We start from the raw sequence: 25,913 nt of genomic DNA, 5'->3' as shown, positions 1-25,913 counted from the left end.
AAGAGCTTTTGTATAAAACCTCTATTATCCCCAAATTTCAGAAGCTGAGTTACTTTTTCTTCTGAGGTCAGACCAAAATAAGCTCTAAGGCAGTTTATTTGCCATATTTAGGATGTTCATGTGGGAGCAATGACAAACATCTGGCTACAATACTTTCTGGAATTTTGACTATTTCTTCCTGCCAGAATGAAAACATTAAGTTTTTACTGGAATAGCAAGTTAAAATCTTCTAGCATGGAACTTCGTGATTGAGAATTTGTCTTCCTACTTGTCACATATTTAACCTAAAGCCTCTGCAATTCTAAAGAAGAAAAGAAAAAGAAAGTCCATCCTAAAAACTGTGAGTATGTTAAAGAAAAGGGGAACATGAGAAAGTAGATGAACAGTAATAAATAAAACCCTCGTGCTCATTAGAAGCAATCCCCACTTGTCAGCAAAGGCAAAGGACATCTGCTGCCGGGGCAAGGCATCACACCCTTAAACTGCATCCCAGGCTGTTCTTTAATCATTACATATCTCTTCTCCATAATACTAACTTTCAGATAATAGAAAACCTTTAAATCGCATTAACTCCTAAACCTGAGAGTTAATTATGAATTAATGAGAGTATAATTGTTCTAGACATCTTACTCTCTAAAGAGCCTGGGAAGACTTTCTGGAATGGGGGTCTCAACTCTCCTTCCACTGCATCCAGCAATGGAGTTAGACACTTTTCACACCTGGCGTGGTCTGGAGCTGAAAGTATTTCTACCCCATGACTTAGCACACAAAACAAGGCAAGCTGACACACAACTTTCAGATGGTTTTAAAACAATTTATGACTCAAAAACAAGATTCTTTAGAGCCGAGGCCAGATTTCTATGTTCAAAACCACAGAATTTGTTTAATCATAAAAACAAATCAAGACTTTACTAGATAAAAAAAACTAGTCACTGACCTTTAATTAGCTAAATATCCCATTAACAAATGTCAAAAGCGGCTTAAAACATAATTGAAGTCAATATCCACAAATAGGCCTTCGACCTAAATACATCATACAGATTTCTCTCCTGACCAAAAATCAGTTTACAAGTTGGCTTCTGGCTAGGTGTAGTAGCTCACACCTATAATCCCAACACTTTGGGAGGCTGAGGCAGGAGGACTGCTAGAGACCAAGAGTTTGAGACAACCTGGGCAACGTGAGGAGACCCCATCTCTACAAAAATTTAACAAATTAGCCAACATGGTGGTGCACACCTGTAGTCCCAGCTAATCGGGAGGCTGAGGCAGGAGGATCACTTGAGCATGGGGAGGTCGAGGCTGCAGTGAGTTTTGACTATGCCACTGCACTCCAGTCTGGGTGACAGAGCGAGACCCTGTCTCAAAAAAAAAAAAAAAAAAAAAAAGATAGGCCAGGCGCAGCAGCTCACACCTGTAATCCCAGCATTTTGGGAGGCCGAGTGGGGTGGATCACTTAAGGTCAAGAGTTCAAAACCAGCCTGGCCAACATGATGAAACTCCGTCTCTACTAAAAATACAAAAAAAAAATTAGCCGGGCATGGTGGTGGGCACCTGTAATCCCAACTACTCAGGAGGCTAAGGCAGGAGAATCACTTGAGCCAGAGGCAGAGGTTGCAGTGGGCTGAAATCACACCACTGCACTCCAGCCTGAGTGACAGAGCGAAATTCTGCCTCAAAAATAAAAATAAAAATATCATCTCAAACCACAATGAGATACTACTACACACCTACTAGGATGGCTAGAATAAAAAAGTCAGAAAATAGTTAAGTGTTGGCAAATATGTGGAGAAATTGGAATACATAACATTGCTGGCAGGAATGTAAAATGGCACAGCTACTTTGGAAAACAGTCTCGCAGTTCCTCTAATGATTAGACCTAGAGTTCCCATGTGACCCAGCAATTCTACTTCTAGGTATTCTGTCACTCCTGTGCATCCACAGGTTTGGCATCCACAGATTTGATTAACCAACTGATGATCAAAACTGCTAAAAACAACCCCACCAAAATGATAAAAAGTAATAGTACAAGAGATAATAGTCAATACAGTATAACAAATATTCACACAGTGTTTCCACTGTATGAGGTATTATAAGTAATCTAGAGATGAGTTAAAGTACACCAGATGGCCAGACGCATTGGCTCACGCCTGTAATCCCAGCACTATGGGAGGCTAAGGTGGGTGGATCACCTGAGGTCAGGAGTTCGAGACCAGCCTGGCCAACGTGGTGAAACCCTGTCTCTACTAAAAATACAAAAAATTAACTGGGTGTAGTGGCGGGCACCTATAATCCCAGCTACTTGAGAGGCTGAGGCAGGAGAATCACTTGAACCCAGGGGGCAGAGGTTGCAGTGAGCTGAGATCACGCCACTGCACTCCAGTCTGGGTGACAAAGTAAGACTCCGTCTCAAAATAAAAAAATTAATTAATTAAATAAAATAACGTACACCAGAAGATGTGTATATGCAAATACTATACCATTTTTTATATAAGGAATTTGAACATCTACGGATATTGGTATCCTCAAGGGTCCTAGACCCACCCACTCCCGCTAAGATACCGAGACAACTTTATCCTCTCAAAAATGAAAACATACATCCACACAAAAACTTGTAAATGAATGTTTACAGCAGAATTATTCATAATAGCCAAAAGATGGAAACAATCCAAATGTCCATCAACTGAGGAACAGATAAAATGTAGTATGTACATACAATGAAATATTATTCAGCCATGAAAAAGAATGAAGTACTGCTACATGTTACAACATGGATGAACCTTCAAAACATATACTAAGTGAAAAAAGCCAGTCATACAAGACTACATAGTATATGATCCTAATCATATGAAATATCCAGAACAAGGAAATCGATAGTGATAGAAAGTAGGTTACTGTTTGCTTAGAGCTGAGGGGAAGGGAGACAGGTTGAGGAGGTGATAGCTAAAAGATGTGGGGTGATTAAAATGGTCTAAAATTGACTGTGGTGATAGTTGTACATTTCTGTGAATATTAAATACCAGTGAATTTTACACTTTAAATGGGTAAATCGTATGGCATGTGAATTACATCTCTATAAAGCTGTTAAAACATTTCAGCTCCATTTTATCCACCAACACTATTACATACTGAACTTCTAGCTTCAAATCATCTTGACTTATCTGTGGCAACAATAAACAAGCACGCATTTCTAGATGTAGAGAGAAAGCATTGCAAGAATAAATATGCATGTATTTCTAGATCTAGAAAGAACGAGCTGCAAGAATAAACAAGCATGTGTTTCTAGATCTAGGGAAAAGTGCTGCAAGAATAAACACGTACGCATTTCTAGATCTAGAAGGAAAGAACAGGAACAAAATACAACCCTGTGCTCAATCACCTCCACTAGCTTCTCTGTCAGCAGTTTTTGCTCTAGAATCATTTGTCATTCTTGTGGCAGTCTGCCTTGACAGAAAACAAATTTTCATTTGTACACTCTGGGAGATGGGAGATATAAACAGAACTTGAGACTTATAGAGCTCAACTTTCTGAAGAAAATATAAGGAAGACAGCCAGGGCTTATTTGTTGCAGACATACATAAAACCACTCACCACAGATTATACATGGACAGACAGCCATGAGCACTGAGGTCTTCAGGCCAAGTGGGTCTGTATTTTCACCAAAGCAAAAAAATAAGCATTTTAAAAACAACGAAATGTCAGAACTTCCCCTGTGTTAAAAAGGTTCCTGAAATGTGAACTTCCAGCATCAACTTGGGGAATCTGCACAGCACCACACGATGCCAGTGTTTTCTGGCCATGTGAACACAGAAGCAGCTCGTGCCTTTCAAGTTTAGCATCAGCACATCTCCTTGGAAGAACACCGCTGCTTAAGACTTAAGTGAAAAGACAATGTAGTAAACAGACAAGTAAGATAGGTGCATATGGCCAGAAAACCCCAAAACAAAACAAAATTGAATCCCTGAGGTTAGAAAACACTGCAACAGAGGGAAAAATTCAAAACATTCTTAAAGTCTGTTAACCAAATCTAACTTTTGATTTCATTCATTTAACACGTTGACTCAGCAAGGCCCTGTTCCAAACACCAGAGGAGCAGTAGATATAATACAGCCTTTCCTTCCCAGAACTTGCATTTCAGGAGCAGGGAGACAGCAAGCAGGCACGAGGATGTGGTGTCTTCACCAAGACAGATCTGCCCAGCTGGGGTCTCACTGCTTAGTGCACCCGACACCTGGTAGCCGAGTGTCTGCCTCAGCCTACAGGTCCAACAGCAAAAACCACCTGACCACAGTATGTCTCTTGGTTCCAATGTAAAGGCAAGAGGCAGAGAGACAGAATACGAATGAGACAAGTGAACAAATGACAGCAAGACAGTGATGGTGAGCTTGGGTCAGACAACCAGCCTTGATCCAAAAACAACAAGGAAGAGGGGGTGGGACAAGCCTGCCTCTGTGGGGCTACGCAGGGGGGACTTCCCCAGGAGGGGACTCTGCCCACTCAGGGCAGGCCCCACTTACCAGCCGATCGACACCAAACCTTAGAGTGGCACAGACAATTGCACTTCCAGAGGCTGTATCCTGGTATACTGGCAATACTTGTCAGGGTAGATTACAAAAAATGCGCACCGATTCCTGGCCACTCTCCCACCAAGGTGCCTCTACTTCCCCACCCCTCGAATCAGAGCTAGCCTGGTAGCCTGCTTTAATTAATAAAACGTGGCAGAAGTGACAATGGACAAATTCCAAGCCAAGAGCCCAAGGAACACTGCAGTGCCCACTTCTGGACTGAGAACATTTCTGTGACCACGAAAATGAGGCCAAGTGGGCTGGAGGGAGAATGAGATTCTGCATGTGAGGTTCCAACCAGGGTGCCAAATGTGTGGGTAAGGCAATCCCAGATTGCCCAACCCTCTGAGTCAGCCTACTGGAGCCTCCAAACCAACACACAGACCTGTGATTTAAGCTCCATGTTTGGGATGGTTTGTTACTTAACAAAGCTAACTGATGCAGTTGTGGAGGACAGGGTACTTGGAAGCAGAATACAACCAACTTATAATATATTGAATTTTAGCTCTCCCTACAGGTGTGTATCAGCAGGCAACACAATGTAAAAAATACCCCAAGCTGGCACAGTGGCTCACATCTGTAGTCCTAGCTACTTGGGAGGCTGAGGCAGGAGGATCACTTGAATCCAAGAGTTAGAGGCTGGCCTGGGGAACATAGCAAGATCCTGTCTCTTAACAAAAAAAAAAGTACCCCATCCAACACAGGATATTCAGAATATGCAAGACCATTTTCTTTTTCTTCAAATAAAAGTTCTTTAATTTCTGGTAACTCTGCCAGATATATCAAATACCAAATACGACAGTTATATTTAACTGAAACAATAATCTCAATTTATTAAAACTGACAAGCTGTAAATATTGCAAAACTTTCACAAAATGGCATCTCTGATTTCCTTAGGTATAAAATGACTCATACTCAGTAAAGGTGAATTTCTCTGAGAAGAATTTACATCTTATTTACAGCTCAACAACAAATGTGTGCTTTTTTTCTTCTGGGTCCTAGTTTTAGTTGATAAAGTCCAGTAGGCAGAACAAAAAAAAAGAGAGAGAAAAAAAAAGAGACACTCTAAAAGTAAACCTATTAGTACAATTATTTTTCTTTTACTTTTTTTTCTCTTAAATTTTGCACCCGTTATAAGCCTAGACTACAATAAACGTGTTTATTGGAGGATGGCTACATGGTGGAAATTCCTCCAAACACTTGATTGAAAAAGATTTGGGAGCCCAATTAAGTTTCCAGACTAACCTATTTCCTACAGGAAAGTCACCCAAGAGCTGGTGAAAGCGCAGCCGACTGCTACTCTTCAGGGTTCAAAGGTTGCCCAGCTTCAGACCTCCTTCCCTGCACCAGAAGTGATGTGGGAAGTTGGACAGACAGGTCCTACCGGTTTCAGTTACCATGGCCCTGATGAAATTATCTTTCACTTCCTCAGATAAGAGCTTTAGAAAAGTATCCCGGTCCCCTGAGTTCTCACACCCTCCATACTTGCCTTCAAACAACACTAAAGGCCAGAGACCACCTTGCTCAGAGCTTCACTGCCCCACCCACCAACCACCCCTCCTCTGTGTTCCCTCTTCCCTCCTTCCCACCCCATGCAATGCATTCTGCAATAAGGTCCACGGCTCAATAATAGTTTTACTTTCTGTGTAGCATCTTGACTCCTCAAAAGAAATTCCCAAGTGTAAATAAACCTCCTGCTAGAGTTTAAATTCATTCTCTTGTCCTTACTTTTGTGCCATTAAGAGCAAGAAAAGCTTCTAAAGATGTTACTTGAAAGCCAGAAAAAATTAGAAAAAAAGAGAATGCATTTGTGTATTACATATGAAAATAAATAATTTTAAAAAGAACTTTTGGCTGGGCACAGTGGCTTACACCTATAATCCTAGCACTTGGGAGGCTGAAGCAGGAGGATCTGTTGAGCCCAGGAGATTGAGGCCAGCCTGGGCAACATGGCAAAACCCTGTTTCTACTAAAAATACAAAAATTAGACAGGCGTGGTGGTGTATGCTTGTAATCCCAGCTACTTCAGGGGTTGAGGAGGGCGGATCGCTTGAGCCCAGGAGGTCCAGGCTGCAGTGAGCCATGATCGCACCACTGCATTCCAGCCTGGGTGACAGAAGACACTTTCTCAAAAAAAGAAAAAAAAAAAAAAAAGTAAAAAATGAATAAATAAAAAGAACTTTCATGCTAATAACATGTAGAAAAACAAAAAAAGTTTTCTAATACATTACATGGACCTAAAAAATAGTGTTACTTAAATATTGATATATGCATATATTCTTAGTATATTTAATTGTTCTTGCTAATATTACCAGTGCAATCTTCTATAACGGAATTTTCATAAAAACTGTATTATCATTGACCTAGAAAAGTAAGTTATATGTTAACACCATACAACACTTCCTGCATGACAGGCTCTGTGTGTGGTGTCTGCTCAATCCTTACACCAGCAGCTCTGCGAAAGAGGGATTATAATTGTCCCCACGTTTCAGAATAGGAAGCTGACACACATGGAGGCTAAGTGGCATCCCCTCATCCAGGTGGCCCAGGCCTCATTGAGACCAGGTGGCTAAGCTGGGAAGGTCTGGGTGTACCATCTGGCTCCAGTCTGCACCTTCCAGCAGTCTCTTAGCCAGCCTCTCACGAAAGAAGAGTAGAAAGACCAAATTATACTACAATTTTAAACAAAAGATACGACAATACCACTTTCCAAATAAAAGGAGAAATTCAGATTTACCGTTTCTAAGGATTTTCTCATGTGTTACCAAAGTCACTTTTGGTCAACTTAATATGCAAAGTCTAACCAGCAAAATGGAACTTGGTATATAATTTGACCGTTAGAAGATATAACAAAATACGCCTCCAAAAATCATGCTTCTTACCTCAGTGTCAAATATTTCCACGGTGTTGTCCAGCAGCTTTACTCTGAGGTGCAGGTGCTTCTCTTGCATTCTGGGCAACAGAGTCTGCCCAGGCTCAAGGGTGCTAACTCCCACAGGGGTCTGGGCACCCAAGCGTGTCCCTGCAGTCTGCAGGACTCTGTATGTTCCTTCTATCTCTCCCATTCTTCACCATCTGAGTGAAGAAAACACTAAAATGAAAAAAAAAAAACACACACACACATGAAGGAATTATCACATTATTTAGGTATTAAAACAAGATAAAAAAAGAATTATCGGAGACAAGGGAATCCTCTGTATTATTTCGACAACTTCTGTAAGTCTTAATCACTTCAAAAGAAAGCGTTACAAAAGATTATTTTCTCTCAGGCACTCATAGGTGGAGCATAAAATAACAAGCACCACCCTCAATAACAATATTTCTGAATGCTCTATGAGCCAGTCATACCCATTAACTCATTTAACCTGTTAGACCTCACGAACGAGTGACATCACCACCACCCACCTAGCAGAGGCAAGAGAGCCCAGGGCTGCCACACCAACCCTAGGCTGTCCACTCCCTTAGCACACCTTTCTCCACCAGCCCAAACAGTTATTGTGGTGATGATCCTTTTTAAGTACTAGATAGTGCCATTTCTACCAAACGTAAATGGGCTCCACAAAGCATAGATAGCATTAATGCGTGTCAGGCAGTGCACAGCAAGATCTGAGGCATTCGTGCAACTGTTCTTCCCCTCTGCTGACTTTATGTGGAGTAGAAGACTACCCCAGCTGAGGACAAATGCCAATAAAGGAGATGAAAACAGCCAGGTTTATCTTTGCCAGCCTTGTACTCCTCGATTTTTCTAACGTGTCTTGCCAGGGTAGAGCGGGTGCCACTGGTAGTCTGGGAAGTAATTTCATGTATGGCACTGAATGACAGTTTGGATAAGGGTAACAAGGACTACATGCCTGGTAGCAGGAGGCACCTGCCCTTGGTCAGGCCCTTCCCAGCTCCTGCCCATTCTCACAATAACGCCCATCCTCACAATAACCCCCTCATCACTATCCACAGTCCACTTAACAGATGACAATGAGGGCCCAAGCAGGTCAAACACCTGGCCCAGGGAAGAGCTCATGTCCTTTTCAACTCTCCTTTGTGCCAAGGGGAAGGTCTCTGCTTGCAAGCTATTAAGTCTAACAGGGCTATTCTCGTCATTATTTGTTTAATGCACTGTAGATTTTATTTTTCTATTCAAATTGGGTATATATTTTTAAAAACAGATTTTATTGTCTATATTTGAAGTCTGCAACATGATGGTATGGGACACACAAAGATAGTAAAATGCGTCTTCATCGTTTTTAATGAAGATCAGCCTAGTATTAACTACTAAATATTTAGTATTAAGTATCAGCTAGAATAATACTAGCTTGTTTTTAATTGTGTTTATTATCTATTATTTATGGCAACTTCCCTTGTGAAATGTCTTATTTATGTTTAAAAATCAATTTTTACATATTTAATACAATAAAACATAGTACGGCAAAAAATATGGCAAAACTGGTGGAGGTGAGATACAAATGCTGGGTGTTTAATCAACAAAGAATGCAGCACTGCACCTATTATTGTATCTCACCCAATCACTCTCAGAGTCTTCCACTAATCCGTAACCTTTTAAAGAGTTAGTCTCAATTTCTAGTCCAGTCCCCTTGCGTGCCAACTTAATTGCTCCGAGTCTCCCGGCCCTTTCCTCTTTTTCATGCTTGTTTTGTCATCAAGACAAGCAAATCAAGAACTCCCCACTTTTTTTGGAGACACAGTCTTGCTCTGTTGCCCAGGCTGAAGTGCAGTGGTGCCATCTTGGTTCACTGCAACCTCCACCTCCAGGGCTCAAGCAATTCTCCCACCTCAGCCTCTGGAGTAGCTGGCACCACAGGCGTGAGTCATCATACCCAGCTAATTTTTTGTATTTTTAGTAGAGATGGGGTTTCACCATGTTGGCAAGGCTGGTTGTGAACTCCTGGCCTCAAGTGATCCTCCCACCTCAGCCTCCCAAAGTGCTGGGATTACAGGCGAGAGCCACCACACCTAGAAAAGAACCTTTTTATTTCTTAATTTCAAATAGGCTCTCAGTGACTTACTGCCAAGCATCTCCTACTGTACACTTAAACCTTACCCACAAAGACAACCTTCTAAGCTTCTGCACACGTCCAGTTTATCAAACAAGAAAGCAAAAAATGAAGAGCTAAATCCTCTGGGACAAGCAAAATGTGAGTAGTATGAACAAAATGACAAGGCAGTGCAAGTCCCATCCTAATTCCTGAACAAAGCCACTGACTGACACATTTATTACCTGAGCTGCACGGTTGGCACAGGTTGGCAGTTACCTACCATCTTCAGCTGTCATTCTTCATGCTGGATGCTCCTTGAGGGCAGGAACTAAATTCTTACTGTAAACATTTGCCAAGTATTTACTTAATGTCACTGGCATCAAAAAACATGAAGTGGTACATCATGCAATGCACTGTAAAGATGACAACGGCCAAAGACAAGACTACAACCACAAACAGAACGACACTGTAACAAATTACTGTTTTTGCAAAACTAATATTAAACATGAGATATATGAAGTTCTGAGAATCATAAATAAGCCTTTTCATTTCAATTCCATAAACTTTTACTTAATTTTTATGAGTGCATAATTGTACGTATTTATGGGGTATGTGATTTTTTTCTTATTTTTTTTATTGACAAAAATTGTATATACTTATCATGTACAACATGATGCCCTGAAATATGGCTACACTATGGGATGGCCAAATTGAGGCAATTAACTTATGCATGACCTCACAAACTTAACATTTTTTGTGGAGAGAACACTTAAAATCCACAAAAATTAGTAGTTTTCAGAAATATAATATGTATCTTAGCAACTTTCAGAAATACAATATGTTGTTACTAACTAGAGTCACCATGCTATATAATAGACGTCCTAAACTTAACTGCTGTCTAACTCAAGTTTTGTATTCTTACACAAGCAAACAATGTGTAATGGTCAAATTAGGGTATTTGGGATATCCTCCACCTCAAACATTTACAAATTCTTTCTGTTGGGAACATTCCAAATCTACTCCTCTAGTTATTTTGAAATATACAATAAGGTATTAACTACAGTTGCCCTATTGTGCTACCGAACAATAGATCTTATTTCTTCTTACTGCATTTTTGTACCCATTAATTAATCCTTCTTAACCCCCACCCCCACTACCCTTCCCAACCTCTGATAAACGTTTTTTTCAGTTCCCACGAGTGAGAATATATGATATTTTTCCTTTCACAAACTTTTATTTATTGAGCAGTTAATGCAAAAGTAAGAGAATGCAAATGAAGAAGACTTCCACTTTGAAGGTACCTCCAACGTGAAAACATGAAAATAAAAATAAATGATCTACATGTTCTTGGTCAGCTCACAACATTTATCAAATATAAAACCATCAAAAGTGGGTTCTTCTGAAACAAGGGATAGGATGTTTTACTTTGGTCATCAAAGGCACTATTTCCCTTAAGTAATGCTACAAATCTGTAAACATTTATATAACTGAAATACATTTTTAGAAGTCATTTCTCCTATTTATTCTACTGTATAATTCTCATTTATGTTTTTGTAAGTATAGCTTGAAAAATTTCTTCAGGTTCTTTCTCTTCTATTCATTATAAGAAAGTCATTTCTAAACATCTACTGCTAAAAAAAATAGACACGGCTAACCTGTAATGTCTAGGTGTACATTCCACCGAGAAAACCGTAAAAAGAAAACACAAGGAAGTTATTACTAGAGAAGCGGTCCCTTCTTGATGGGAGAGAGGGACTGTCGCTGGGAGGGCACACAGGGAAGGAGTTCTTAGGGTGGCGGGGCACAGTTTTATTTCTTGACCTGGACAGTGTTCATTTTATAATCCATTAAGCCATACACCTGATTCATGTTTTTATATGTGTTTATTTTATAATAAAAATATGTTTAAAACAACAAGCTTTTTAACATTGCTTCTTCTTTCAGGAGAACATGACGCATCAGACAAATAAAAAACACTTTTCTTAGTTCAAGGAATATCAAACTCTCTTCTCAAATATGTGGCTCACAGAGGAAATCTTCACGTTTCACACTTTCCAAGCAGCGACTTACATCCTAATTTTCATCCAGCCCAGAGAGACGCCGACATGGCTGCAGCTGAGATGTAGGCCACAACAAAATACCCTTGTTCATGAGACTGATCTTAAGAAGACAGATTCACTTGAGAGGAGATAACTCTGCGGTACTCTGTTGCTGATATCCCAAAGAAAAATCTGTTTGTTGTCACATAATAGCAACGTGGCATAAACTATCCATTTAATAATTACTCAGCTTTAAGATTAAGACTTACATTTAAGATTTTAACACTAAATTTAAGACTAAGACTTAAGTTTAAAACTTTAAGTTTATTACTAAGCTTCTGAAAGCTTAAAAAGACCTTAATAAAGCCAGGAATAGTGGCGTACACCTATAATCCCAGCTACTCAGGAGACTGAGGTGGGAGGGTCACTTGAGGCTAGCAGTTTGAAACCAGCCTGGGCAACACAGTGAGACTATCTTTAAAGAAATGTAAAAAAATACATTAATAGAAAACTGGCAGGTAACCCCATTGCTGTGATTGCCAGTTAAACTCGGTGTCAAAACCTGTCAATATACTGCGGAACCAGCAGGTTGCTCATTCAATATCATTTGCTATAGTGGGATTACTTCCCCCAGCCTGACAACGGGAAAAAAATTTTTTTTTTAGGTATGCACCAGGGCTGGGTATGGTGGCTCATGCCTGTAATCCCAGCACTTTGGGAGGCCAAGGCAGGTGGATCATCTGTCAGGAGTTTGAAACCAGCCTGGCCAACATGGTGAAACCTTGTCTCTACTAAAAATATAAAAATTAGTTGGGTGTGGTGGCGGGTGCCTGTAATCCCAGCTACTCGTGAGGCTGAGGCTGTTTTACATAAATTTAGACTAATGAAAATTATCTTTGTTTTGCTTTGTGTGCTTATAAATAAGTATTGAAGAGGCAAGAACACACAAGCTAGACTTGAAACATGGCAAGGCCACGAACAATCCTTGGTGTACCACGTTCTGTGGTCCTAGAAACCTGGTGTCAACCTCTGCCCATCCCTGCTCCTGCCAGCGAAACTTCCCAGATGCCCAGAGGAAAGTGGCAGCGTAAACAACCAGGAATCCGTGGGGGACTCAGTTTATTGTGCCATCTTCTTTCAATGTGAATGAAATGCTTTGCAGTCTTCATTCCTAAAAACATTTCTGGTGGCCGGATACAATTTGCACTACTGACACTTGGTCCCGCCTACTACAAACTCGGCTCTTGTGGGTATAGTCTCATTTAACAACAGAAAACCCTGTGACATGTCATTTCCATTTTAAAGTTGGAAAATTCAGCTCAAAAGTCTGCCAAAGCTTTGGGTCATAATGATGTATTGAGTAGGCTTGTAACAAATGGACCACTCTAGTGACAGATGTTGACAGTAGGGGATGCTGTGTGTATGTGGGGGTGGAGGGTATATGGAAAATCTCTTTACCTCCTGCTTAATTTTGCTACTAATCTAAAACTGCTCTAAAAAATAAAATCTATTAAAAAAAAAAAAAAAGGCCTGCCAAGGAACACATAACTCAGAAGTGACAGAGCTAGGACTTGGGCCCAGACTTGGCTACCAAAACTCTTCTCCTTCTGCTGGAAAATCAGCACATGGCTTTTTAGGCAAAAGCACAGTCCACCATCCACAGTAAAGGGTAGGGGCTAACATTTCTATTTTGCAATTAAAAAAAAAAAATCACCTTCCCTAAAATATTTTTTACTGTCTGCTTTGGGAAAATCAAAAACCCAACTTCTCTATGACCAACCCAAGAAAGCAGAATATGAACTTGATATTTCACTACACTCATCTAATAGGAAAGTCCACTGCAGCACTGGGAACAAACTTCACTGCTGATGATGTTCAAATGGAATTCTTCCTCAATCCCTCGACCCTGGGGTGCATTACCTCTTTACTGCAGCACAGCAAGAGATGGATCCTTCTTTATTCCCTTTCTAAAGCATTACTAACTTTTAGAATAAGGAACTAAATAGTCAATGTGAGGAAGCAGAGAAAAATGTCAAGACCTCTGCTGTAAAGTAAGGCCTTCAAAGTGCTAATGAGAAATGGCTGGCTGGGCAGGTGGGCGGGCCAGCAGGGCTTGCACACCCTCCCCAGAACACTGCTGCATAAACACACACCAACACTGCTACGGTGTTGTCTGAAGGCAATGTGGCCCGAGCATCACAGAAACCATGGTTGGCACCAGAAGCTTGGGGAGAAGGGTGCTGCAGAAATCACTTGCACACACCTCTCCGGCAGGCGCTTCAGGATGGCTGTGTCACTTGCACAGAGCTGACCACTGAGGAGGATCCATATGCGGGCAACACTGTCCCTCAAACACCAGGAGGGGCAGTCAACAACTCAAGAACCTCTGCTGACAGAAGAGCGCTTACTGACACAGAAACGTATCTACCAAGCTGCGATTTTAAAAAGACCAAATAAAAAGGCAGGCGCTAATGGGGAACAAGGAAGGAGGCAGCAGCAGCTGGGGGTGGTGGAAATTCAGGGCCAGCACACTTAGGTTTCAATTTCAACTCTGCCATTAACAAACTCAGTCGTGGCACCACTCCCAGCCCCAGCTTTTTCAACTGGAAAATTACAGAGGAAGGGAAGGGTTAATCAGATCTTTTTCAGCTCTAAGAATCCACGATTCTGTGATAAGGCAGCTCAATGTGAGAACAAATGGAAAGAAAATGTGTTCTTGATTTCTACTAATTTATAGTGTTTGGTAGCCACAAATTAAATATACCTCATAAAATCATGTTATCACAATCTTCCTACCTTAGCATAATGCAATAGTGGCTAAATGTGTGTAAGAAAAGGAAGATCACTTTCAGTCAAATTCAACAACAGTATAGACACAGACTAATTGTTCCAAAGAGACTTCTTTGTACATAACCAATATTTGAAAATCTTACTTTTACTTGCTAGGTTATTTTTTTTAATCGCCTGAACACTAAACAGGTGTATTATTTCCTTTAGAGTGTATTTTAGATCCTCTACAACCTGGTATTCTGATTTTACATTAAACAAAACTCTACAAACTGAAAAACAGAAGTTTTAGGAGCTGAAGTGAATCTGGATAACTGATTCTCTGTACTTCTGTGGGGGGTGTAGGAAGTCATCCAATTTAACATCAAAATCTTTATAGAAAAAAGCCAGATCTGTATATGCTTCTTTGGTGTAAAAGTGAATAAAAGGTGCAAAACCAGGTGCATGGCATGCTAACTTCTGTTAAAAGAGGAAAACATATATAATTTTTTTTTTAGTAGTGATGATGTCTCACTAGGTTTCCCAGGCTGGTCTCGAACTCTCAGGCTCAAGGGATCCCACTGCTTTAGTCTCCCAAAGTGGTATGTATTTGTTTATATTAAAAAAAAAATAGAGCATAAACCAAAAACTAATGAAAATCATTACCTATGAGGGAGGAAGTGAAAGGGGTAAACAATGTTGGAAGCTGTACACGGTGTTTAGCAGTTTTGATATGGGAACTTCATAAATGGTTTCACATAATTAGAAAGCAAAATTAAATCAATATTTTAGAAAAGCAAGTCGTAAAAACCCAAACAAAATGAAACAAATGGTCTTAACTGTAAATCAAGACATCAGCTAAACTAAAGAAAATTACTTCAAGTGACTTTAAAGCCCAGTAACTCCATTCTACATCACCAGTAAAATATATCTTAAGGAATAAAAGGACTACAAAGAAATCCTACAGGATAAATGACCTTGTCTCTTTGATAAATGGCAACAAAAAAAGGAAACGGTGTATGTGTGTAAATACAAACTGCTAAGACATGTTATCTATAAGGTATGATGTTATCAAATGCTATATATAGGACCTTATTTGAATCCTGAATCGAATATTTACAGATCAGAGAAATGTGAATCCTAAGTATCAGATGATATTAAGAGGTTAATATTATTTTCTAGTGTTTTAGTGGTATTGTGGGTACAGGAAGGGGAAAAAGTCCCTCTCTCTTAGAGATGCATACTAAAGTATTTACGGATAAAACGAAATAATATCTAGCATTTACTTTAAAATAATCCAACGAGCTGGGGATCAGTGGAGGTGGGTATAGGAAAAAAAGATTGTCCATGTGTTGATTACTGAAGCTGGATACATGGGCTTTATTATTTTCTCTACTTTTCTGAATGTTTGGAATTTTCCACAAGTCAAAACAAAAAACAAATCTAGCAATAATTTTTGATGTACATAAGGATTCAAGGAACCCATGCAAGAGTTCAAGCTGACAGTGAGGGAGAGAGAAGCTCCTACTTTATGAAATCCTGGCCCAGTCTCTACTTTCCATAAGAAACTATAGCCTAGAAAACAAAGCTGCTTGCTCAAGGCCACAGACCTGATTTGTGCAGGGGTGAGACTAACATCTGGCATGGCTTCCAGTCCAATAGACTACAGCGCAAATTCTTCCAGATTAAAAAACTAAGACTATATTCACAGGGATGATTTCCATAGTTCATTACTAGAGAAGTTTCTCTCAGGATGTAGAGCAAAAAAGATATATTAAGAATGATTGTGAAGGAATAATTGTCAACAAAAAACAAAAAGTATTAAAAAGATTAAAAATAAACCAAAAAAATTGATTTAAAGAATTGTAAATTCATGCATTATGAATTCACTCTTTCCTTTATCACCTCCATTTTATTTCAGTTATTGTATTTTTCACTAAAATTCCCACTTCTTTATATCTTCTATTTTCTTGCCAAGACTTTCTATATTTCCATCTGTTTCAAGAGTAGCTTTACTTCTTGGACTATTTTAATAATAGGGGCTTTATAAAGTTTAACTTTTTTTTTTTTTTTTTTTTTGAGACGGAGTCAGGCTCTGTCGCCCAGGCTGGAGTGCAGTGGCCAGATCTCAGCTCACTGCAAGCTCCGCCTCCCGGGTTTACGCCATTCTCCTGCCTCAGCCTCCCGAGTAGCTGAGACTACAGGCGCCTGCCACCTCGCCCGGCTAGTTTTTTGTATTTTTTAGTAGAGACGGGGTTTCACTGTGTTAGCCAGGATGGTCTCGATCTCCTGACCTCGTGATCCGCCCGTCTCGGCCTCCCAAAGTGCTGGGATTACAGGCTTGAGCCACCGCGCCCGGCCCTTTTTTTTTTTTTTTTTTTTTAACTGTAGCCCTAACAAATTTCCACAAACTTAGCAGCTTAAAATAAGCCTTTTATTAACTCACAGTGTCTATAGGTTAGAAGTTTGGGTGTAATGTAACTCACCAGAATTCTCTGCTTAGGGTCTCAAAAGGTCTAAGTCAAGGTGTTAGATGACCCAGGGTCTTACTTGGATTTTTTGGGGGCAGAATACACTTCTAGGCTCATTCAAGTCTGTGTGAGTATAGGACTGAGGTCCCTAGTTCTTGCTGGCTGTCAGCTGTTCGTCATTCTCATTCCTTGGCTCATGGCCCCTTCCATCTTCCATGCCAGAAATGTTACGCTGAAAACTTCTTACACTTCCAGTCTCTCTGCCTTCCCCATCTGCTACCAGCTGGAGGAAGATCCCTGCTTTTAAAGGCTCATATAATTACCTAAGGCCCACCTGGATAATCTAGACAACGAATCCAGGCTAGTTGATTCGCATCCTTCCTTATATCTGCAACGTGCTTTTGCCAAGTAAGTCGCATATTCCCAGGATAAACACTAGGAGGTCAAGCTCATGGAGGCCACAAATCTGCAGACCACAGTGTGTCAGATAATTCCAACATGGGCACCACCTCAGCTTTAGCCTGTGTCTTTTTTCACGAGTTGATATTTTCCTGGTTCTTCACATGCTGAGTAAATTTTGTATTGTATCCTGGACATTTTTAACCTTACGCTCTTAGAGACCCTTCATCTTGTTTAAATCCTATGGGGAATGCTGGTATTTTGTTGAGCAGGCACTGGCCTGGCTGGATTCAGTCCCCAAGTGCTGATCAGCCTTCTGTAGAACATGGTCTTAGCGTCACTTTCACTTTCAAAGCCTTTGCAGTGTTCCTCAGCAATGTCCTGCAGGTCCCTACTTGCTTGGTGGCCAGCCTGCCTCCCAGGCGATGATGGTCTATCCCATAGTTGAGTTCTGTCTTTGGCAACCTGTTGTGGGTCACATTACACATGCATAGCTCAGTGTTGAGCCCGTAAGTTAACTAACAACTTTATGGGGCCACTTTCCTGAGTTCTTCCCTTTCTGGAATCTCCCTAGTATCATTTCCAGTTACCTGGGCTCCCCCTTTCAGACTCCAACCAGAAACTTACGGCTTTAATTACTCCGTTTAGCCATGCTCTTCTTTTGCGTGCATCTTGCCTGGGACTGAGCTGCAGGAGGAAGAGAATAAAAAGGCAACTGGGGTTTTCCCCATTCCCTAAGCGTTTTAGGTGTTCACACACTCGTGCCACTGCAGGGCTGACCGGAGAAGAGGCACCAAGAGGGAAAAAAATGATGGCTTTCTCCCACTTTCTGTCTTGGGGCCCAACTACAGAACTACCCTGTAGCTCTCCCTGTTCACACTGGGTACCTGCCTCCAGGTTTCAGACAGCTGGAGTCCAGGGCAGGGGATGCCGAAGGGAAGACAGGAAACTCACTACTGGTGCAAAGAGGGGCTTCAAATTCTGGCCTTCTCCCCTATCCGCCTGTTATGGTTTACTTGTCGGAGTCCTCAACAGCTGCTCCATGCACATGTCCAGGTCTTATAGCTACAGACAGTGGGAGAGGCAGGATGGAGTATGCTCCCTCCACCTCCCAGAACCACAGCTCCACATCCATGCATTTTAAAACATATTTACGGTGGTTATCACTGGGAGGGGTAAGAGGACTGATTTTTATTTTCTTCTTCCTAATTTTATGTATTTGTCAAATCGTCTACAGTGATAAGTATACATTATCTTTGAAGTCAGATGGTTTCTCTACAGAATCCTGCAGAAGTACTACCGGCTTTAAAAGTCTTAACTGATAGGGGCTACCTACAGTATGCCACTACTTACCTTCCAAGAGAAAGCTGGAATAACTGTCTTTCCCCTTAGAGTTGTATTTGCTCTTCTTTCAAAAATAGTTCAATTAAAAATTAATATTTTTAAACACTCTCTGGGTTACATTTTTTGTTCAGATACTGGTACTTGTTTTCCAACATTCATCTTATTAACTACTATACTAACAAAGCAACTGAGATTTTAATCATAAAGGGGGACTGGGCGCGACGGCTCATGCCTATAATCCCAACACTTTGGGAGGCGGAGGCGGGTGGTTTACTTGAGGTCAGGGGTTCGAGACCAGCCTGGTCAACATGGTGAAACCCTGTCTCTACTAAAAATACAAAAAAAGTAGCCGGGCGTGGTAGCGTGTACCTGTAATCCCAGCTACTTGGGAGGCTGAGGCAGGAGAATCGCTTGAATGTGGGAGGCGGAGGTTGCAGTGAGCCAAGATTGAGCCACTGCACTCCAGCCTGGGTGAAAAAAAATCATAGTCATAATCATAATCATAAAGGGGACAAGAGATTTAATAAAGTCTAGTAATTTAAACAATTTCTAAAAATAGTTCCTCCTTCCCAAACATATTCCCACTAGCTCCTGGGAGATTCACTTAGCATGCTCACCCCACATTCCCCTACTGGGTTATCTGGCATCAAGCCAGGGACCAGGAAACTAGCCCCACAAAAGCAGTTTCACTATAGAGCTAGTCTGGCTCAGGTTTCTCAGCCCTCACTTGCACCAACTCCTTCCAACATCCTGAGAAAGGCCCTAAGCAGAGTGTCCCTATGGTCATACACTTTTGTAAAATTTACCCCCAAAATACTCTAATGGCAATCGATTAAGACTACTGCCTTTTCCCACTGCAACTCTGCCTCTGTTCCTCTTCCCTTTCATGTCAGGTAGCTTGGGAGGGGCTGTTAGCATTTTTGAGATCCACCTAAGGGTACATTAAGTTGGAGAAAGACATTTAGTTTGGGTTTAACAGGACACATTTATGCTGTTTACAGTTACTTCTACTATGCAAACTTAGGTGATTACCAGCCATCTCAATGCAGGTATTGCTTCCAGAAATGCTGCTATCACCCACTGCGCTGGTTCACCCAGGCTTTTATGAAATAAAGGTGAAGGGCCAAGGATCCCGTGGCAATGTGAATAGGTCCGATGGGGCCTGACTCAGGGAAGTGTGTGGGCAGTGGAAAGGAAACACGGTTTGAAATAGAGGGAGCCAGATGCTCATTTGTGGGGAATTTACCATCAGATGTGCTAAAATATAAGCGAATAGATCAGTTACCAGAAAAATAATCAATATAGCAGTACAATTCTGTGTGCCTTAGATGTGGTTTTTTTTTCTTTTTTGAATGGAATTGTGCAAAACAGGATTTACCTGAACACCTGTTTTTCTGGGACACCAACCTGAAGCAGTACTAGAAACAGCAAATACGTCTATATGTGTAACCATAAGTTTTATATACCCTATCAACAATAAAAATTTATCAACTGTGCTAGAGGAATCACTGAGTTCTTTCTATACCCTGTCATATGAAAATGTGGTTAAAAAGTACACAGCCAAAGGAAAAATATTACACAGGTGTATTAGATAATTAACAAACGTTACTTTCCTCAACTTAGCCATCTGCATTATTGATCAGCTTTTTCAAATTTGTTACTTTCTCATTCTAAATATTCACTTTTTTTTTTTTTTTTTGGAGACAGAGTCTCGCTCTGTCACCCAGGCTGGAGTGCAGTGGCAAGATCTTGGCTCACTACAACCTCCGCCTCTCAGGTTCAAGCGATTCTCCTGCCTCAGCCTCCTGAGTAGCTGGGACTACAGGCACGTGCCACCACACCCGGCTAATCTTTTGTATTTTTAGTATAGATGGGTTTCACCGTGTTAGCCAGGATGGTCTTGATCTCTTGACCTCGTGATCTACCCACCTCGGCCTCCCAAAGTGCTGGGATTACAGGCATGAGACATCACGCCCAGCCTCACTTTCTAAATTAGTTTTTATTTGTAACTTTGCATTTTTTTTCTTAAAGAGTTCTCCCCTTCCCCCAAATTGTATACCTTCAAGCTCCATAAAACCTGGCATCTGCCTCTGCCTCAGATGAAATTTGATTAATTCATTCAAATATTTATTGAGCTCTATTCTCTTTCAGGCAAGTCTAAATGCTTAGGGATACAGGAGTTTGTAAGAGAGAAAAATCCCCCCCTACATAGTGGACAAATACAAAGACAATAGTACCTAACATATATTAAATGGTGATTAAGTGCCCTGGAGTAAGTAAAGTGAGGATGCTAGAGAGGAAGTTGGCAGGTGGAGGGAGACAGAGGAGGCTTCATCAAGAGGACAAGGTCCAAGACAAGGCCTCGAAAATGCCCTGGTACACATTACAACGGCTACCATGTCCTGTATGACCACCACTGCAGGGAGATGCACGACAAGCCCTTCGCTTATGTCATCTCATTTAATCCTCACAATAACCATGTGCAGCTGGCATCAAGGAACTCAGGCTCAGAAAGGTTAGTGACTTGTTAGCAGTCACTCAGCTCCACAAGCGGCCTCCACCCCATTGTGATTTCATGGTGCGCACAGAGCACGCAAAGACACAGAAGTTTAATTCAGAAAGGGAGACGACTGAGAAAGTAACCAGTACGACCTGCCCACTGCAGTCAGAGAGAGCAGAAAGTAAGAGGCAGCACCGCTGGCTAGCTTGACCCGGAGCAGCTTCCCTCACAGGGGAACAGGAGACCAGGTGGACAAAGGGCATAGTGTGTGCACAGGCAGGGGAATACATAGAAACTGCAGGAGCAGCTGGGAAAGGATGAGGATAGTTGGGCCGCGACACCCGAGGTGGCCTGGGGTTGTGCTGTGCGAACTCTAGTGGGCCAAATGGATGGAATCCCATACCTAAGTAGGTTTTGCAGCTGGATAGGACATGACCAAATTTTCGTTTTGGGAAGCAATCAGGAGGATGGGCTGGGGAGGAGAAAGACGGGATTAAGCAAGATTCATCACTGCATCCTATAACACTATAGGGCCTTTTTGTTTTTGAATTTTAAAATGGCAATAAACTAAAACACCAGTTTAGGGGAAAACAATTCATGACTCTTAAAATAAAACCACTTACATCACTCTAACTACCCTCCTGATCTTGTTCACGTCCTCAAGTATTTTTACAACACTATAATTGCTGTGTACACACCATTTCGACTTTTCAGTTAATTCACATTTTAAAGCCTATTTCCATGGATCAAAATGGTTCAAATTTTCCTTGGATGGGAGGATGGGATTCGGCTTGCTGAAGCATGTTTACTTGCTATGGACTACTCTACCATACCGACACAGCAAAGTTTATCAGATTGTTTCGAAGAGTGTGATTCCAAAATCAAAACCTTTACCACATACTGCTAGTTACTTTCCAAAAAGATTACACCAATTTACAGAATCACTGTCAACTAAACGCTCCCCAGAAAATCACCAAAGACTGGGCTTTATCATAATGCTTTGTAGGATCCTCAACTTTTCAACTCCCTGTGATGTTGACAAAGCACTCTATATTCTGATCTCAAAGAACACGACTGGAATTACCTCATTTCAGCACCCAACACTACAATGGGGTTTTGCCTGCGTATCTAGCACTGAGTAAAGGGGAAGCTGGCAAGCTGATATGAAAGTGGGTGAAGGAAAAATAAGAACAAAACTGAAAGGGTAAGCAGCAGCAAGAAAAATCTGTTACTGTCTGAATATAGAAGAGGTATTGATGTGACTAGAAGCAGGGGTGTTTGGGAAGGAAGGAAGCAACTGAATTCCTTGGGCCAAATGGATTTAAATGAGCTCACATGGAATTGCCCATGCATTGATTTTTGCTTTGGCAATCCAGTTCATATCATTCCCTTCAAACAGGATAAAGTTGCTTAATTATTGCCTAATTTTTTCTCAACTTTTTGTAAATATCCATGGGTAGCTTGTTTTACTTTCTACTCGGATTTGTCCACCTGATAATAATAATGGCTAACATTTATTAAGTGCTTACCTTATGTCAGGCATCTTGTTAACATAGCTTTTATTTTATTTTTTTTGAGACAGAGTCTCACTCTGTCGCCCAGGATGGAGTGCAGTGGCACAATCTTGGCTCAATGCAACCTCCACCTCCTGGGTTCAAGTGATTCTCGTGCCTCAGCCTCTTAAGTAGCTGTGATTACAGGCGTGCGCCACCAGCCCAGCTAATTTTTGTATTTTTAGTAGAGATGGGGTTTCACCCTGTTGACCAGGCTGGTCTGGAACCTCTAAGTTCAAGTAATCTGCCTGCCTCAGCCTCCCAAAGTGCTGGGATTACAGCCACTGTGCCTGGCCAAGGTAAGTACATTTTAAACTCATTTTTTGAATAAGGAACCTGAGGCAGAGATAAATGAATACACCTTCTATCGACTTCCTCTTTGGGAAACGAATTAGTATAGAAGGAACCTGGAAATCTACTAACAACTGATAGTCCTGTATGTAAATAAGCCAGCAAACTTCTGCAGTCCAGGAAACTGCATCATCAGCATTTAGTTTGTTAATAGTGAACCATCTAATGAGAATCTGCAACAAGGATAGCGCGCATGAAAAGTACAGATGGTATTTGCAAGTACCCCAGGTGTGACCCTAAACTGGTCATTCCATCTCTCTCAACCTCCCTTTCCTGTACTTTAAAATGGGGCTGTGCAACTTGGTCACGTCTCTGAAGAGTTTTGGAAAACTGAATAAATAAGGACCATGAAGATCTTCCCAAACTTTTAAGGACCTCAAAAACAAAAACAAAAACAAAAAACAACTTTCAACAAGCAGGTGTAGAAAATTTAAATTATATTTGGCCTACAAGTAAAGGTTACTCCATGCTTCTCTATCTCAAATGTCCTCTCCCGTTTCTCTGGTACTGAGAAAATCTGTGTCGCCTGTTACAAGGCAGTCTACACAAGACCAACACGCTAACTCACCGGCACGTCAGGGTTATCAAACATTTCCACAGTGGCCGAGACAAAAAAACCTCATGGGAAAAAACAAAACAAACAAACAAAAAAACCCAGAGAGAAAAACTACCCTTTAAAGATTTGGCCTGGGGTTTTAAATCTGCCCATCCTTTTTTAACACTATGAATTGACAATCTTTCCTTCAATGATGCCTTGTTCTAACTTCTGTTTTTCACATCCATTAGTGGCACATGATAGGCCAGCGGGTTGCTGCCATAGCGTAAATGGAAAAGGTGCCTGTAATCTGGGTGTGTAATGTACTGGGCCACACTCTGGTCCCCAGTTTTCATGGGTTTCCCATGGTAGGCTACCCACTGGCTTAGAAGTATTTCCAGCCCTCAGTGGAGTAAAAATACGAACACCTAACACTTGATTCCCACCTAAATTAAGACACAATTTAAAGAAACACTAAAAAGGCAAACGGCTCAAAATGCCTCCACCAGGCACCTCCAAGCCCACACCGTGCGGGTCCCTATGGCCCACTCTGGGGTGTCCCTCCGGGGTGGGACACTCCCTGGCCCACGGCCCTGCCGGCCTCCACGGGGCACTCCTCAACCCGCGAGTCCACGCGCGACACTCCCCGGTCTACAGCCCCACTGGCCTCCTCCACGCGGCACCCCTCAACCCGGGAGTCCACGCGGGCCACTCCCCGGCCCACCGCCCCGCCTGCCCCCACGGGGCAGGCTCCCTACAGACGGAGCTCCTCTAACCGGGACCCGCCTAGGAGCTCCAGCCGCCTCACGAAGGCCTTCAGAGGCCGGGCGGGACCACCTCTGGTGGACCAAGGCCTCAGCGCCCGCCCCGCCTGGGCCTCTCGCCTCGGGCCTCAGGCTTCACCGCCCACCCGGAGAGGCCCACCCCGGCCCCTCGCGCCCAGGCCGCTCCACGTCCTCACCCTCGCCCTCTCGCTCGCCCGCCTCGTCCTCACCGGCCTGGCCCGGCCTCCTCAGTCGCCAGCTGCAGCCTCCAAACTCGCGTCCGCGTCGCCTGCTCCCGACTGCCCGCCGGCAGCCCCCGCGCCGCGCGCCCCGCCCTGACCCCGCCCCCGCGCCGCGGACGCGCAGTCGATTGGCCTGCGCGGCGCCAAGGCGGAGCCTCCCCAGCCCGCGGCCTCAAAGAGCAAGATCGAGTTCTCATTGGTGAATGGACGGAGAACGGGCGGGACCAGGCGGGCAGCGACGTAGAATCTAAATCTGTGCTGAGCTCGGCTCGTTGGGCGGGGCGTCGGCGTGCGGAGCGAGGCAGTGTCCTAGGCGAGGCCTAGGCTCGCTGGGCGGGGCCTCGGTTGGTTGGGCGGGGCTCGGTCCTGGGCGAGGCTTAGGCCCGGCGGGCGGGACTAGGTCCTGGGCGAGGCTTAGGCTCGGCGGGCGGGACTAGGTCTTAGGACAGGGCTAGGCTCGCTGGGCGGGGCTCGGTCCTGGGCGAGGCTTAGGCTCGGCGGGCGGGACTAGGTCCTAGGACAGGGCTAGGCTCGCTGGGCGGGGATCGGTCCTGGGCGAGGCCTAGGTTCGGCGGGCGGGACTAGGTCCTAGGACAGGGCTAGGCTCGCTGGGCGGGGCTCGGTCCTGGGCGAGGCCTAGGTTCGGCGGGCGGGGCTAGGTCCTAGGGCAGGTCTAAGCTCGCTGGGCGGGGCTCGGTCCTGGGCGAGGCCTAGGTTCGGGGGACGGGGCTAGGTCCTAGGACAGGGTAGGCTCGCTGGGCGGGGCTAGGTTCTGGGCGAGGCTTAGGTTCGGTGGGCGGGGGGTAGGTCTTAGCGGCTCTCCTTGCACCCTCCGGCTCAGTCCCTGACCGCCAGCCTCCTCCTTACCCTTACGCATTGCATCCCTCGTGGGGCTACAGGGACCGAAGGGGATCATCGAAGGATCACCCGTGTGCTAAGGCTGAGACAGGCTGCTCCGTAGAGGCGGCCAGGACGGTCTTCCTCTCGCCTAGGGACCCCCACTAGAGAATGGAAACCTGACTTGCTGTACCATACTTCCCTTCTCTCGAGGGCTTCATGTGTTCTTCAAGACCTTACCCATCGTGCCCTCCTAGCCCGCCCCTGGAACCCACTGTCACCATGTGGCTGTTGAGGTAATAATTAAGTTCAGGAAACACCCAGGCACTTACGAGACTTCTCCCATGGTGCTGTGGATTCCAGAGTGAAGCCTGACCCTTCGTTTCCCAAAAGCCCAGACAGGAGAAAAGCTGGCTCAGGGGAACCTCTGCTTCTCCTGAGACAACTATGGGGTCTGAGACCTGGGCACACCAAGACTGGGCTCAGCTGTGTGGGATGCTCCCCTCATGTCACCCACATCTGGGGCTTTTCCTCTAACCAGCCCCCAGTGACACCACCA

The 25,913-nt window shown here is 43.1% G+C and overlaps 1 protein-coding gene across 10 annotated transcripts in view; it reads right to left on the bottom strand.

The window, feature by feature from the left end:
• Positions 1 to 24,576, bottom strand: part of FARP2 (FERM, ARH/RhoGEF and pleckstrin domain protein 2) — a 148,544-nt gene extending 123,968 nt beyond the window's left edge. For 2 of the 10 annotated variants that reach the window (XR_013402291.1, XM_001091489.5), the window contains exons 1-2: positions 24,473 to 24,576; positions 7,445 to 7,653 (exon numbers count right to left, since the gene is read on the bottom strand). Coding sequence is in view for 6 of the 10 variants with exons in the window: in XM_001091489.5 (XP_001091489.4) it covers positions 7,445 to 7,627 (183 nt within the window). In the remaining 4 variants the exon portion in view is untranslated. Of the gene's footprint in view, positions 1 to 7,444; positions 7,654 to 17,855; positions 17,916 to 24,472 lie in introns of all 10 variants that reach the window. The other 8 variants (XR_013402294.1, XM_015111551.3, XR_013402292.1 and 5 more) reach the window with 6 other exon arrangements.
• Positions 24,577 to 25,913: the final 1,337 nt, after the last annotated feature.

Source organism: Macaca mulatta, chromosome 12 (assembly GCF_049350105.2).
Source record: "Macaca mulatta isolate MMU2019108-1 chromosome 12, T2T-MMU8v2.0, whole genome shotgun sequence".
Classification (NCBI taxonomy): domain Eukaryota; kingdom Metazoa; phylum Chordata; class Mammalia; order Primates; family Cercopithecidae; genus Macaca; species Macaca mulatta.
Note: the sequence above shows the minus strand (reverse complement) of the source record. Positions and strands in the feature narration are given on the sequence as shown.